The 14,426-nt window shown below is 36.4% G+C and overlaps 1 protein-coding gene and 1 long non-coding RNA gene across 2 annotated transcripts in view; both read left to right on the top strand.

Moving 5' to 3' along the window:
• The window catches only part of LOC105454445, a 2,814-nt gene extending 2,256 nt beyond the window's left edge, over window positions 1-558 (top strand). The window contains exons 2-3 of the long non-coding RNA XR_974997.1: window positions 62-241; window positions 304-558. This is a non-coding gene — a long non-coding RNA (uncharacterized LOC105454445). The remainder of the gene's footprint in view (window positions 1-61; window positions 242-303) is intronic.
• LOC105454532 (dynein heavy chain 7, axonemal-like) overlaps window positions 1-14,083 on the top strand; it is a 43,411-nt gene extending 29,328 nt beyond the window's left edge. The window contains exons 25-39 of the mRNA XM_011697205.1: window positions 3,227-3,415; window positions 3,757-4,274; window positions 4,526-5,074; window positions 5,475-5,666; window positions 6,063-6,289; window positions 6,653-7,023; window positions 7,409-7,589; window positions 7,952-8,250; window positions 9,107-9,271; window positions 9,356-9,596; window positions 10,100-10,392; window positions 11,478-11,718; window positions 11,798-11,949; window positions 12,710-12,991; window positions 13,284-14,083. Coding sequence (XP_011695507.1) covers window positions 3,227-3,415; window positions 3,757-4,274; window positions 4,526-5,074; window positions 5,475-5,666; window positions 6,063-6,289; window positions 6,653-7,023; window positions 7,409-7,589; window positions 7,952-8,250; window positions 9,107-9,271; window positions 9,356-9,596; window positions 10,100-10,392; window positions 11,478-11,718; window positions 11,798-11,949; window positions 12,710-12,991; window positions 13,284-13,490 — 4,107 coding nt within the window. The 3' untranslated portion in view covers window positions 13,491-14,083. The remainder of the gene's footprint in view (window positions 1-3,226; window positions 3,416-3,756; window positions 4,275-4,525; window positions 5,075-5,474; window positions 5,667-6,062; window positions 6,290-6,652; window positions 7,024-7,408; window positions 7,590-7,951; window positions 8,251-9,106; window positions 9,272-9,355; window positions 9,597-10,099; window positions 10,393-11,477; window positions 11,719-11,797; window positions 11,950-12,709; window positions 12,992-13,283) is intronic.
• The last annotated feature ends 343 nt before the right edge of the window (window positions 14,084-14,426 follow it).

The raw sequence follows: 14,426 nt of genomic DNA, 5'->3' as shown, positions 1-14,426 counted from the left end.
TTATTTATGGCCACTATATTTTTGTTGCAATAATCTTTTAATACAAAAATACATGTTTTAGGAGAGGTTGTTATACCAAAAAGTGCAGATATTTTTATACCAATTATAAAAATACATCGAGACGAAAAGTATTGGCCAAACCCATTTGTGTTTGATCCTGATAGATTTCTCCCAGAAAGAATAAAGGATTGTCATGAGTTTTCTTATTTCCCGTTTAGTGATGGACCAAGAAACTGTATAGGTAGGCATCAATAAAGTATAAAGTATCATGATAAATTGATTTATATAATTATTAAATTGCAGGTATGAAATACGGAATGATGTGTACGAAAGTCATAGTAGCAACATTGATCCGAACATTCATATTCAAGGTTAATAAAAGTGTTGAATTAGATAAAATAAAATTGATATTCGACACAACATTATCTAGTTCTGAGCCTTTTAAAGTCAAAATTGAAAAACGATACTTCTCATAAAGTAGTATAGAAAATTATATAGTAAAGTGTATGAAATATTTGAAGTTACATTTTTGGTATAATATGTAATTTTGGTATAATATGTTTGGTATAATATGTAATTTTGGTATAATATGTTTGGTATAATATGTTTGGTATAATATTCTGCATATACATATACATATATTACATTAGTAGTTAGTTTATTAGTTAGTATAGTAGATAGTTAGACTTATTTCTTCTTTAGTTTATGACATTGTAACATGTGGACAATAAAACATAAAATATTGAAATTAATCTTTGAAGATTTTTTATGCGTTTATTAATTTTTAACAAAAACAATCAGTTTGCTCTTTTTCATGATCACAATTCATGTTTCTAAAAAGACATTGTTATTACTAACGTTTAATAATAAAACGTAAACCACAAAATTATAATTACACATATGTATATATGTAATATTACGATAACACACCTGGTTCTCTGTTTGAGAAAAAATTTTTTTAAGTTAAAATTATACAATATTACGTGATCATTATTAACACGATTGTAAATGAAACACGCTAATTTACCTTTTGTTAGCAAGAACACTTTACTTCGACATTATATTTTGACCACTATTGATGATTTACACTTTTAAGACAAAAATGATGAATGTTTAACTGATAGATGTCTTATTCACAATGATAAAATAACAACATATTGACCAGAAACCTATGAGAAGGGGGGGCAAATAGTGTCACTTTAGATTTCTCCTCTTTCCTGCGTCTATTTTATTACTACTCGTTAATAGAAAGACAAATAATTTAAGAATCTAGAAAGGGCTAATAAGAATAACAGCGTGGTAGAGTGCAAATTTTCAATTAAGACAGAATATTAAAGTTTATTATTTCAACTTTATTCGAACGTTTCGGTTCCACTTTGAGTCATTTTTAGCAAAGTTAACTGTGATCAAACGCTAACGGAAGGACTGAGGTTGAATCACTCTCAGATTGCCCAATCCAAAATTTGTAACAGTTTCCGTGGTTGGAATGGTATAGCAGTGATATAGAGATGTTCGCTTCTTCAGTATCTACAATTTCCAATCGTGTCAAAAACGTAAAATTATTAATAACGTAAATAATACCAATAAAGATGTCATAATTTAAAATGATAAATACTAAAACTGAAATAATAAATGATAAGTATTTAAAAGTTTGCAAGCCAATTCTGACAATAAAAAAATAAAACTACAATATTATGAGATCACGTATGTGAGTCGGTCGGAAATCAAAAGTATAACAATGTTTATTATTATACTTATATATATTATATTTTTATTATACGTATTATTATACTTTTAACTTGAGTATTTCATCTGGAGAGTACCTTCATTACATTTTATATCTTTATATAAATTTGTATTGTTGAGAAGAAATACAGGAACGCGGATAAAACGTTATTTTAAAAGCTAAAGATTAAAGTATAAGACGTGAAAATAAATTAATTGATTTGAATGCAAATAAGGATGAAAAAAAGCGAACTCGTAAATTTATCTATATTTTATATAAAATTTAATTTTTATGAAACAACAATGTTTGCAAAATAAATTGTTATAACTGTAGTCAAAACAGTATTGAGTGCTCTCCATTTGGTTGACACAAGTATTGTTCTGTTTTTGTTACTTACAATCTTAATACGTATACTAAGAAGGATAAAATGTTTGTGTCTGTTTGTTTCACTAAAAGACTCATTAAAATGCTACGTTGTTTTTACTCCTTAGGAATCAGTTTTCTCCTATGTTTTTTCTCCATTTTAAATAAAGAGCATTTTATATAAACATGCAGCAGTTTAAGATTAAATTAAATTTTTATATAAAGAGCATACAGTTTAAGACTAAATTAAAATATGCACACCACAATATTAAATGAATAATTAATTTTTTAATTTATATGCGACAATTATTATAAATTAATTTTTAATTCATATACGACGGAAAATAAAAAAACAAAGTAAATTTATTTTTTTCCCATATACACCTTAGCAAAATATACATACAAAATAATTTCTCAATATAATCATTTAATTTTGCAACACATTTTGTAACGATCTACAATCTTCTGATTCCGTTTAGAAGGTTTTTGGATTAAAACTTTAAGACAACTGAAATTTGAATTTCTTCTACATCTAGCCTACAGTCCCGACTTTACTCTTTTTAATTTCCATTTGTTTAAATCATTAAGAAGAGCTCTGCGTTGCCGGCGGAATATTTAGTGACGAGAAAGTTATGGACGTAGTGCATATGTGGCTTCGAAGGCAGTCAAAAACCTTCACAGACAAAATCAGAAGACTTGTGAACTGTAACACAAATATGTTGTAAAAATAAAAGATTATATTAAGAAATAATTTTGTATGTATATTTTGTTAACGTGAATTGTATGTGAAAAAAAATGTTTACTTTATGTATGATTCTCGTTGTACAGATACTTTTTGTTATATAATATAGATAATATAGGTAAAATATTTTATGACATCCTGACGGTTTTATACGGTAAAGAAAGCTTCTATCTCACGAGAGAGGAGATTCAAGATACCGTAAAACCGATATTAATAGGAGTACATACAGCAATATAAATATAATCATAGTTATAAATAAATAAATTTATGAATGAATAAATAAATATATTATAAATATATTGTAATTTATATATATTATAAATATATATAAATAAATAAATATATTAAACTAGAGGGATTTATAAGGATTAATTATAATTTACGCGCTGCATTAGGTCGTCGCCGCGGGAGCCAAAGAGATCCGCGCCGAGTGCGACGCGAATCTTCAGGAAGTGATGCCGATCCTGGACGCAGCGAATGCCGCTCTGAACACCCTGACTCCGCAGGACATCCAGATCGTCAAGTCCATGAAACGTCCGCCGGCCGGCGTGCGACTGGTCATGGAAGCGATTTGCATACTGAAGGTTTATTAAATAATTGTGAAGTAAACAATATGCAAATGTGTACTTTGCTCGTTGGCAAAAACAGAAAATTAATCGACGTCAAACGATATTTAGTTTCCAACTTGCATGAGTATAATAACGCATAAATATTAATACATAAAATACATATTTATGTAGCACCTAATTGAATTTATCATTAACGTAGGTATATCATTAACGTGCCAGATTTATAATATACAAATTCGTAACACATATATAAATATTATAATATTTTATAATATGCAGTGTGTAATAATGAGCTATCAAATTCCGCTTCAAATCTGATTGCTCTTTGCTCAAGAACCCCTTCGAAAATCGTGCAGGACGTGAAGCCGGAGAAGGTGGGTCCGGTGGACGATTACTGGAAGCCGTCGCTCCGCGTTCTCGGCGATTTAAAGTTTCTGGAGTCGCTGCTGAACTACGACAAGGACAACATCCCGGAGCGCATCATGAACAAGATCCGCACGACGATCCTGACGAATCCGAATTTCGATCCGGAGCGTATCCGGCAGGTGTCGACCGCCTGCGAGGGCCTCTGCCGCTGGGTGTTCGCCCTAGAGGAGTACGACAAGGTCGCCAAGGTGGTGGCGCCGAAGAAGCAGGCCCTGGCGAAGGCCGAGGCCGACTACTCCGGGGCGATGGAGCAGCTGACGCTGAAGAGGAACCTGCTGCAGGAGGTGCGCGAGAGATTGGCCAGATTGGAGACTCTGCTGGCGCAACGAAGGATGGAGTACCAGGCGATGACCGACGAGGTGAAGGAGTGCGAGGAGAAGCTGAGGAGGGCCGAGGAGCTGATCGGGGGTCTCGGTGGCGAGTACATCAGATGGTCCGAGGCCGCAAAGTACGATATTTTATTGTTACTTTGCTATATTCGATCTCTTTTTTTTTCTTTTTCTGATAGAATCAAAACCATTTAGACGATTTAATACGTAGTCTCCATCATTTAAATTAATATTGTATCCACCTACATTTTGCCTTCTATTTTGATTTCTATCTTTTTTATATTTGCCAATTTTTGCTTTATTTATCGATGGTTTGCAATCTTAATAATTAATGGCCGAAATGACTTGAAACCCTCGTGGTTACTGGCAGATCGCTCGGGGAAGGCTACTACAGATTAACGGGCGACATCCTGATCAGCTCCAGCGTGGTGGCCTATCTCGGTGTCTTCACGATGCAGTATCGGCAGCGGCAAGTGGAGGAGTGGGTGAAGTTCTGCACCAGTCTGAAGGTCGTCTGCACCCAGGATTTCCAGCTCACGCAAGTGCTGGGCGATCCGGTGCTCATCCGCAGCTGGAACATATTCGGCCTGCCGAGCGACCTGTTCTCCATCGACAACGCCATAATCATCACGAACTCGCGCCGCTGGCCGCTCATGATCGACCCGCAGGGCCAGGCGAACAAGTGGGTGAAGAACATGGAGAAGGCGTCGAATCTGCACGTCGTCCGACTGACGCAGCCGGACTACATGAGGATCCTGGAGAACGCCGTGCAGTTCGGGCAGCCGGTGCTGCTGGAGAACATCGGAGAGGAGCTGGAGGCGGCCCTGGAGCCGTTGCTGATGAAGCAGACCTTCAGATCCGGCGGCGCGCTATGCATCAAGATCGGCGACAGCGTCATCGAGTATTCCGACAAGTTTCGGTGAGTCTCATCGCTTGAATTTTACATTCCACTCTTGACACGTTGGCTACTGTGATTTGAAATCCATAATTTATAAATCACATTGTTTATTTACATTTTATTTTGTTTCAATAAGATCTGAATTTAAAATGATAAGAAATTTGATAAGCAGGAATAGATTTGATATAAATTGTTTTTTGTCAATTTATCAGCACTGTCTCTTGATGCTTTTAATACTCAAAATAAATAAATATTTATTTGGATTTTTTATAAATTTTTTATAAATTAGGATTTTTTGTAAATAAATAATTATTTGGAGTACTAAATTTGCAGTACTAAATTTCCGTAAGGGAATTTCACGCATTTGAGAGATTCATTTATAAATTACAAATTTTGATGGTAGAATGTGTGATTTTCGTAGATTTTACATTACTACGAAATTGCGAAATCCACACTATTTGCCGGAAGTGGTGGTGAAAGTGACTCTGTTGAACTTCATGATCACTCCGGTCGGTCTGGACGATCAGCTTCTAGGAATAGTCGTTGCGAAGGAAAGACCCGAGCTCGAATCCGAGAAAAATCAGCTGATAGTTCAAGGAGCGGCTAATAAAAAGTATAAAAAGAACATCTTTCTACTACTCTAATTCTATCGTTTACCTTTATATTTTTATTTGAAATAAATATTAAAATAGTAAATTAAATCATCATAAAATTACTCGTGATTGAACGATCATTAAATATCCTTTATTTATAAAATTATTACATAAAGTTGAGAAACACATTTACAGTCGCTTTGACGAATAAAATTTATCATCCGTAATTATCCGTGGGCATTTAATTTTTAATTGATGAAATAAACTGCCGATAATTTCCTAATGAATATGTATAAATCAAATAAATTTTGTATGTAAATAAATATAAATTCTCGGTAAAGCTTTGCGAATTTGCAATTTGAGGATTATTTATTGCTCTGACCAGCGATATTTTTAGCAACGTTTTTTTCCCGCAGGATGTTAAAGGAGATAGAGAATAAGATCTTGGAGGTGCTGCAAGCAGCGAAGGAGAACATACTCGAGGACGAAACCGCCATCAGCGTGTTGAGTTCGTCGAAAAGTCTGGCCAACGAGATTCAAACTAAACAGACTGCGGCTGAAATTACCGAGAAGTCGATCGACGCAGCGAGATTGCAGTACACGCCGATTGCAGTATATACTACAGTTCTCTTCTTCACTATCGGTGAGCAAACAAAAATAACGTTTATCCATAGCTCGAGGGAAAATCGCTAAGTTTGAACAGACCACCTATTAAATTCTATTAAAGTATATAAAAACAAAATATATGAGATACATGCTCTAATAATAATAAGAAAAATAACTGCTAAACTTTAATTAATACGTGATCCTTAATTATTATTTTTTAACTCTCTGTCATTTTTAAATCCATTTGAAATCTAAAAGTAAATTTAAAGTATCTATGTCTAAAAAGCAAAAGTATATCTAAAAATAATAATTTAAACAATAACATATCGTATGTTATCATTTAAAAAATAAGTTTGCGAAAGTAACGTTTATCGAAGCGTTTCGTTAATCTTCCTCGCAGTCATGCTGGCGAATATCGATCCGATGTACCAGTATTCACTCGCCTGGTTCGTCAATCTCTTCAAGAATACGATCGACAACACGCCGCCGGTGGAGGACATAAAGCAGCGTCTGAAGGATCTCACCAGGTGCTTCACCTATTCCCTGTACGTCAACATATGCCGCTCGCTCTTCGAGAAGGACAAGCTGCTCTTCTCGCTTCTGCTAGCCGTGAACTTGCTGAACAAGCAAGGCCAGCTCTCGATGGCTCACTGGATGTTCCTGCTGACCGGCGGCGTCGGCCTCGAGAATCCCTTCGTCAATCCCACCGAATGGCTACCGGCGAGGTCCTGGGACGAGTTGTGCCGATTGGACAGCGTGCCAGGATTTACGGTAAACTTTCCGGAGTAACGTTAATCCAAACGTTCTCTATAAAAAATATATTAAATTTCTTTGTCAAAGCCAATTTTTTATTAGTAATAATTTTGCGTGATATTTTTCTTTACTAAAGCCAATTTTTACCAATAATAAATTTGCGTGATATTTTTTTTATCAAAAATCAATTTTTATCAATCATAATTTTGCATGATATTTTTCTTTACCAAAGCCTTATTTAATTGGCTCTGGTAAAATTCTTCGTAAAAATCGATCGAATATCTCCATGAAATTTAACGGAATTTCTTTAATATATTATTGGTTTGTTATAGAAATTTAGTTACGGTAGTTTATTAGAACGTGAAGTCTTACTGCAACGAGATTGCTTTTTTTTGCAATTCAGGGAATAAGAGACTCGTTCACGAGAAGTATCGACGAGTGGAAGAGGGTATTCGATCACAAGGAGCCTCACACCTCGTCCTTTCCCGCTCCCTGGGACAAACTGAGCAATTTCGAAAAGATGCTGGTGCTACGTTGCATACGTCCCGACAAGATAGTGCCGGCGGCGCAATTATTCGTCGAAGGTAAAGTTGTTTAAAAAAAGAAAAGGAGGCCACCAAAATCTAAGAATAGATCGACCCAGATGAAGGGTACACGGGTATAACCGGGGGGAATCTAGGACGGGCCGTACATTTCGAGCGAAGGGACGAAATTAAATTCTTTGCGACAATGGGGAAGTAGGTCTCTCCGCGTATAATGCCATATATCCCTTTATGCCCTTATTTCCTCTCCTTTATAAAATACGAAAGAATAACTCTCTCTGTATATATGTGTGTATATATATATATATATAACGTAAAGCCGAAGATTCTTGAACTGAAATTGTTCGACAACCGATACCGTCCGTCGCTATTTTACTTGGCTTGAATTTTCGATCACTCGATAGAACAATTAGGGCGTCAGTACATCGTGCCACCGCCCTTCGATCTGGCGGCCTCTTTCGCGGACTCGCACTCCTGCATCCCGCTGATATTCGTCCTGACACCCGGCGCGGATCCCATGGCGATCCTGCTGAAGTTCGCCGACGATCAGGGCTTCGGTGCCAACAGACTCTTCTCCCTGTCCCTCGGCCAAGGTCAGGGGATCATCGCCGAGGGACTCATTGACGAAGGCGTGAAGAGCGGCACATGGGTGGTGCTGCAAAATTGTCACGTCGTCAAGACCTTTATGGTCACACTGGAAAAAGTAACTTCTCGCACAAATCACACAAATCGAATTTGTTACGCGATTAAACAGACTAACATTGAAACTACTGAAGCAGTCAAAATTACTGGTTTGTAACTTTTTATCAAATTTATGACCGAGCTTTTTTTAAGATTTTCCGTGGTTTTTGTTGCGAAACGATTAAATTGATTAATTAAATTTTCTTTTTTTGTATTTTTCTTTTTAAAGACACGTACGTATTTAGATAATAAAAATATATTAGCATTAATCGTTAATAATTTTAAAATTAAAAGAAAAATAATATTAATTATAACATATAATTTTAATTAAAATTATACTCCTGAAAGGTCTATAAAATAAAATTTTAATTTGAAATTTATTTTACATTTGCAGCATATAAAAAATTATTATAATTTACACACATAATTTACAGATTTCTTTTATAAATGTGTTTAATACCTTTAAACTTATTGTTAGAATAATTAGACTTGTTATTACACAAAAAGAATTCTGAAAGATTTAAAATTTTGTTGGATACAGATTTAAAAATAAATTTTGTTGGATTAGGTATCAAAAAAATTATGCTGGAAACACATAAACTTGTTGCCAGAGTACCAAATTTTTTTATATTCCAACATAATTTTTTCTGATGATCGAACAAAATTTTTTCTCAAATCTGTATTTAGCAAAATTTTCGATCTTTCAAAATCATTCTTGTACGCTTGAATTTAAATGTATGACTATTACAAATTTCTCTTATTACTTCTAACTCTTGAATTTTGAGCATTATTTTAAAAAGTGTATTGTTATCTTGCTTAAAGCGCGCCTTTTAATTTCTTCCTTTCGTTCCATTACTTGCTGTCTTATCTTTATTTAGATATGCGAGGGTTTTACGAAGGAAACGGTGCACCCCGACTTCCGGCTGTGGCTGACGAGTTATCCGGTCGAGCACTTTCCGGTCAGCGTCCTGCAGAACGGCGTGAAGATGACGAACGAGCCTCCCAAAGGGCTGCGCGCGAATATCTTGCGGTCTTTTCACCAGGTAAGAGGCAATTCCTCATCCACTTCGTCGCTCTCGCTAAAGGAGACGGGAGATTCAATTCTAAGAGATTCGGTTCGCGGACAGGACCCGATATGCGATCCCGACTTCTTCGACACGTCCAAGCAGCAGCTGACCTTTAAACAGCTGCTCTTCTCGCTCTGCTTCTTTCACGGCATCGTGCAGGAGCGACGGAAGTTCGGGCCGATCGGCTGGAACAATCAGTACGAGTTCAACGAGACGGATTTGCGTATCAGCGTGCTGCAGCTCAAGATCTTACTCGACCAGTACGACGACGTTCAGTTCACCGCGTTGAAGTATCTCACTGGTATCCGAATTAAATTCCGTTGTTTTTACTTTAAACTTTCTTGTTTACACTTTTCGCCCAATTACGCGCACGAACAAAATTTTCACATCAAAAGTAGACATAAAAATAAGTGTGTTAAAATATATTAAATAATTATATTAAAAGTAAATAATAAACGGTTTCCTATTTTTAATTAGATTTGAGATTCAGCTGGAAAAGTGAACGTTAATAATGGAACTCAATGGATTAAAAACAAATATGCATAATGATTTTATACAAAAATATATTTAAAAAATAATAATTATATCGAATATAAATATAATATATTACATTAATATTTCATTATATAAAATAAAATATTAATATTTAATATATTGTGAAATATATTATGCATATTAAATTAAATTAATGTTAAATAAATAAGGAATTGTTGTGAAAGTGTTATGATAAGAAATAGAATTCGAAGCATTGATAAGCCACAGTGAGCAACGAATTTACGTGCTCTAATCCTCTGTTTTCTCAAGGCGAGTGCAATTACGGTGGTCGCGTGACCGACGAGTGGGACCGACGGACCCTCAACACGATCCTGATGCGATTCTATCACGAGGACGTGATCGTGGTCGAGCGAAAGTATCTGTTCGATCCCAGCGGCCTTTATTACGTACCGCCGGTCAGCGAGTACAGTCAATTCCTCGATTACGTGAGCGAATTGCCAATGACCACCACGCCCAGCGTCTTCGGCATGCACGAGAACGCTGACATCATCAAGGATCAGCAGGAGAGCTACTTGATGCTGTCCTCCATCCTGACCACTCAGGTATAGTATTAAACGAGTGCGCCGAGATTGATTGTTACACACTCCTCTCACGCGGTTCGTCGGCGACGACGATTTATCGCACGTCCACACGCGTGTTCCGGTCGGTTCGAGATAAATTATAAAAAGGCGGTGAAGTGTGATACGAAGAAGCTCGTAAGGACGCTTTTAAGTGAGATTATCTTTTAAAATAAAATATCCCCATTTTCCTATAAACGTAATGCATCGATAATGTATTATTAAATAAAGTGTTTCTTCTTACAATTTAATATAATCTTATATTAAATCGTATATGTTCTTACAATTTAATATAAGATCTAATGTATTTGTACTCTCAACCGCCGAGATATTCTTCTTGAAGCTTTCGTAATCGTTCCGTGACTAGTGTTGCATGAGAATTAAAGTTCGAGCGTCATAAGGTGAACGATATCCTCCTGTATAATTTATTGACTTTTTTCCCTTATCTTCATTTTAATCCCCGATTCCTCCATTACGATAGAATAATAAGAATTTCTTTTGTCTTTTCATCTTTGTTCAGAATATTAAGGAGTTCAAAGTAATATATTTATATTTATTTGGGAAAGTAACTTTCACGAAGTAGAAATAAAATCAAATAACAATATCGTTTAATTTTCACGCGATTAGCGTCAAGGAGGGAAATCAAAGAAGACGGTAATATTCCTACCTATCATTGCAAAATCCAAAAATCTTCAAACGCGTTAAGATGTTTATACAGAATTAATTCCTTAAAAATTATTTGAAGAGCATAGAAAAGGAATATTTTATTTTTTACAAAAAGACGTTATTTTATTACTTACTAATAAGAAAAGAGCGATGGATTTAAATATATGAAAATAATGCGACGGAAGAGTCCTTAGACCATCGCACTATCTATTAAAATTAACAATGCTACAAACAGCTATAAAACAGCATTATTAAACTTCGCGTCGAGTCTTCGTTCTTCAATCTAAGTTAAACAAAATCTATCGCTCGAGTCCTCTTAACAGAGTTAAATCAGCGAAATGCGACGACCTCGCGCCAAAAGTTTGCGAGCGCCCCGCGTTAAGCTCCTCCGATTTTCCATCCAGGAAGTCACCGGCCAGGAAGTGGAGGGCGCCGAGAAATCGCCGGACGAGATCGTCTACGGCGTCTCATCCGACATCCTGTCGCGATTGCCGCAGGACTACGATCTCGTGGCCGCCCTGAACAGATATCCCACGCTGTACGAGCAGAGCATGAACACGGTGCTGGTCCAGGAGATGGGCAGATTCAACAGACTCCTGCAGACCATCCGCGGTAGCCTCGTGAACGTTCAGAGGGCGATCAAGGGTAATGGATGAACGAGTTCCCTTTTACGCTTCGCGAGTGTCTTGCGATCCCTCTAAATTCTACTCGCATCCGTTTTTAGGTCTAGTGATAATGGAGCCCAATCTCGAGGAGGTCTACTCGTCGATCATCATCGGCAGGATACCCAAGATGTGGATGAGAGCTTCCTACCCTTCCCTGAAGCCGCTCGGCAGCTACATATATGATTTTCTGAAGAGGCTGAATTTTCTCCAAGTAAAATTAGGAAATGGATTACATCTTGAATATTTTATTTGTCGTAAAAATTAAACGTTCCAAATTATGTAATTTCTTAGTCCTTAGTCCTCTTTTAATCGAAAGTGATTTATAACATTGGAATTTAATTACAGCTTTTCGACTTTTCGAATTTTTCACAAAATGCTTGATTTCATTTATGATATCTATTTATGATATCTATTTATTTATGTAGAAATAATATCACATACTTATGTAGAAATTATCATTTTATCCAATCTAATTAGATATAAATTATAAATAAAATATTATAAATATATAGATATACATAATTTCAAATGTACATTTGAAATTATATATATTTATATTATTTATACCTAATTGGATTGGATAAACAATTTTGCGCACATATATCTTGTGAGGCTTTTATGCTCCTTTTTGTTCCATTTGCTTATATCTAAATTGTTATTTACTTACTATTTTATCATTTTATCGATTTCATGAAATTGTAGACGTGTTATAGTTCATAATAAGTCAGGTTTATTTATATAAGAACTTCAACATTATTTATACAAGAACTTTAACTTGTTTAAAATTATTTTAGTTAACTAAATAACGATCAAGATCAAGATGAGAAACTAGCTTTTCTTTATGCTCGATACCCTCATGTAGACATTATATTTCATACTAAATCAGATTTGTTTACGTAACGAGAACTTTAACCGTTCAAAATTATATTAATTAAACAGTATTAAAATAAATATTTATACCTTCTTTTCAGACTTGGTACACGGAAGGGCCTCCCACGTCTTTCTGGATTTCCGGTTTCTACTTCACGCAAGCGTTTCTCACCGGCGCCCGGCAGAATTACGCGAGGAAGTATTCGATTCCCATCGATCTGCTGATTTACGATTTCTTCCCTTTGAAGGATACCGTTTTCGAAAGTCCGCCCGTCGACGGGATATACGTCTACGGGTTATTTCTCGACGGCGCTCGCTTCAATATGGCCACAATGGAGCTCGACGAATCCTTTCCGAAGATCCTTTACGATACCGTGCCCTACGTAAGTGAAACCGCGTAGTAAAGTTCTCTGTCCCTTCAGCTAAATTCGACGCTTTTCGAGCGAACGTTCAAACGATTCGCAAATTCCGCCGTGAAAAGAGCGCACAGCTCCTTCCGCGAAAGATGCTCTGGATTTTCTGGAACCCTCCCAAAAATGCAACACATGTTTTTCCTGAAACTGTCCGAATTTTAGTCGAACGACGGAGAGAGAGAGTTGGGGGGGGGGGACTTTAAACGTCCGCCTCTGACAACAGCGTCTTCTCGCGTCGGACTTACCCTCCGTACGCTTTCAGATCTGGATGAAGCCGGTGACGAAGGACCAGGTGCAGGTCAGGGACACGTACACGTGCCCGGTGTACAAGACCACCGAGCGGAAGGGCGTGCTGTCGACCACCGGCCACTCGACCAACTTCGTCATCGCGATCTGGCTGCCGACGTCGCGTCCGCCGGAGCACTGGATCCTGCGTGGCACCGCCATGCTGTGCCAATTGTCGGACTAATAACCGGGATTGATATCCAGCTCGCAGATAAAATCCACGAGAGACCGGACATTTTAATGAGCTCGCCTCAGAAAATATATATAACCGTCGCCGTAATTGATTTTCTTCGCGGTAATTAAATCCCTTCGATCGTTTCGAACGGATAATGTTTAGTTATCTCTCTTTAAAGATCCGAAAGAGTTCATTTCGAAAAGATCAGAGTCGCGATGATTAATTTTTCTTCGATATCAAGTTCTTTGTGCTCAAGAGACTGAGTAAAATAACGCAGATATATAACTTATGCGTGGCTTCTTTAAACTTTTGAAAGGTTGTAGAACGATGGGTTCGGAAATCTCTCCGTACTCTGCCTTTCACATAACATAGAATGTAAGAGAAAAAGTAAATAATTATCGCCGATCAATAAAAATTATATTAATATTTACTTGAGGTATATAAGACACGTGTGTGCTTTATAAAATGCTGTTTTCTAAGAAAGATTTTTCACAGAAAAGTATTTCCATGAAAATTTCTTTCCAGAAAAAGTAGATCACTTTTATGCAAATGGTCTACAAATAGCATTATTTTCTTAACAAGCAATAACCAGCACGTAGAACAAATTTAAAATATTACTTCTTGCAGCTATAAATGTTATTTATATTGCATATAAATATTATTTATGTAGATAGAAAAAAAAATTCAAATCCAAGAAAATCAAAAACTTCTACGTAAAAGAGAATAATATTGCGCAAAATTATTGCACACACATGAACAATACCAATGTCCTCTAGCATCATGGAAAAGATATCGGGCGAGAGTGCTACAGGAAATTCGAATGGGGCTCGAAAGGTGGCTGGCTGCCCGTTAATTAAACCCGTCAGGAATTCTCGTCGAACTCCCGTTGATCTCCTTTCGCGTCGTCCTCGTCGTCCTCATCGTCGTCGGCGAGCACCATTTTCG

The sequence above is a fragment of the Wasmannia auropunctata genome, unplaced genomic scaffold, assembly GCF_000956235.1.
Source record: "Wasmannia auropunctata unplaced genomic scaffold, wasmannia.A_1.0 LD335985.1, whole genome shotgun sequence".
NCBI lineage: Eukaryota > Metazoa > Arthropoda > Insecta > Hymenoptera > Formicidae > Wasmannia > Wasmannia auropunctata.
Note: the sequence above shows the minus strand (reverse complement) of the source record. Positions and strands in the feature narration are given on the sequence as shown.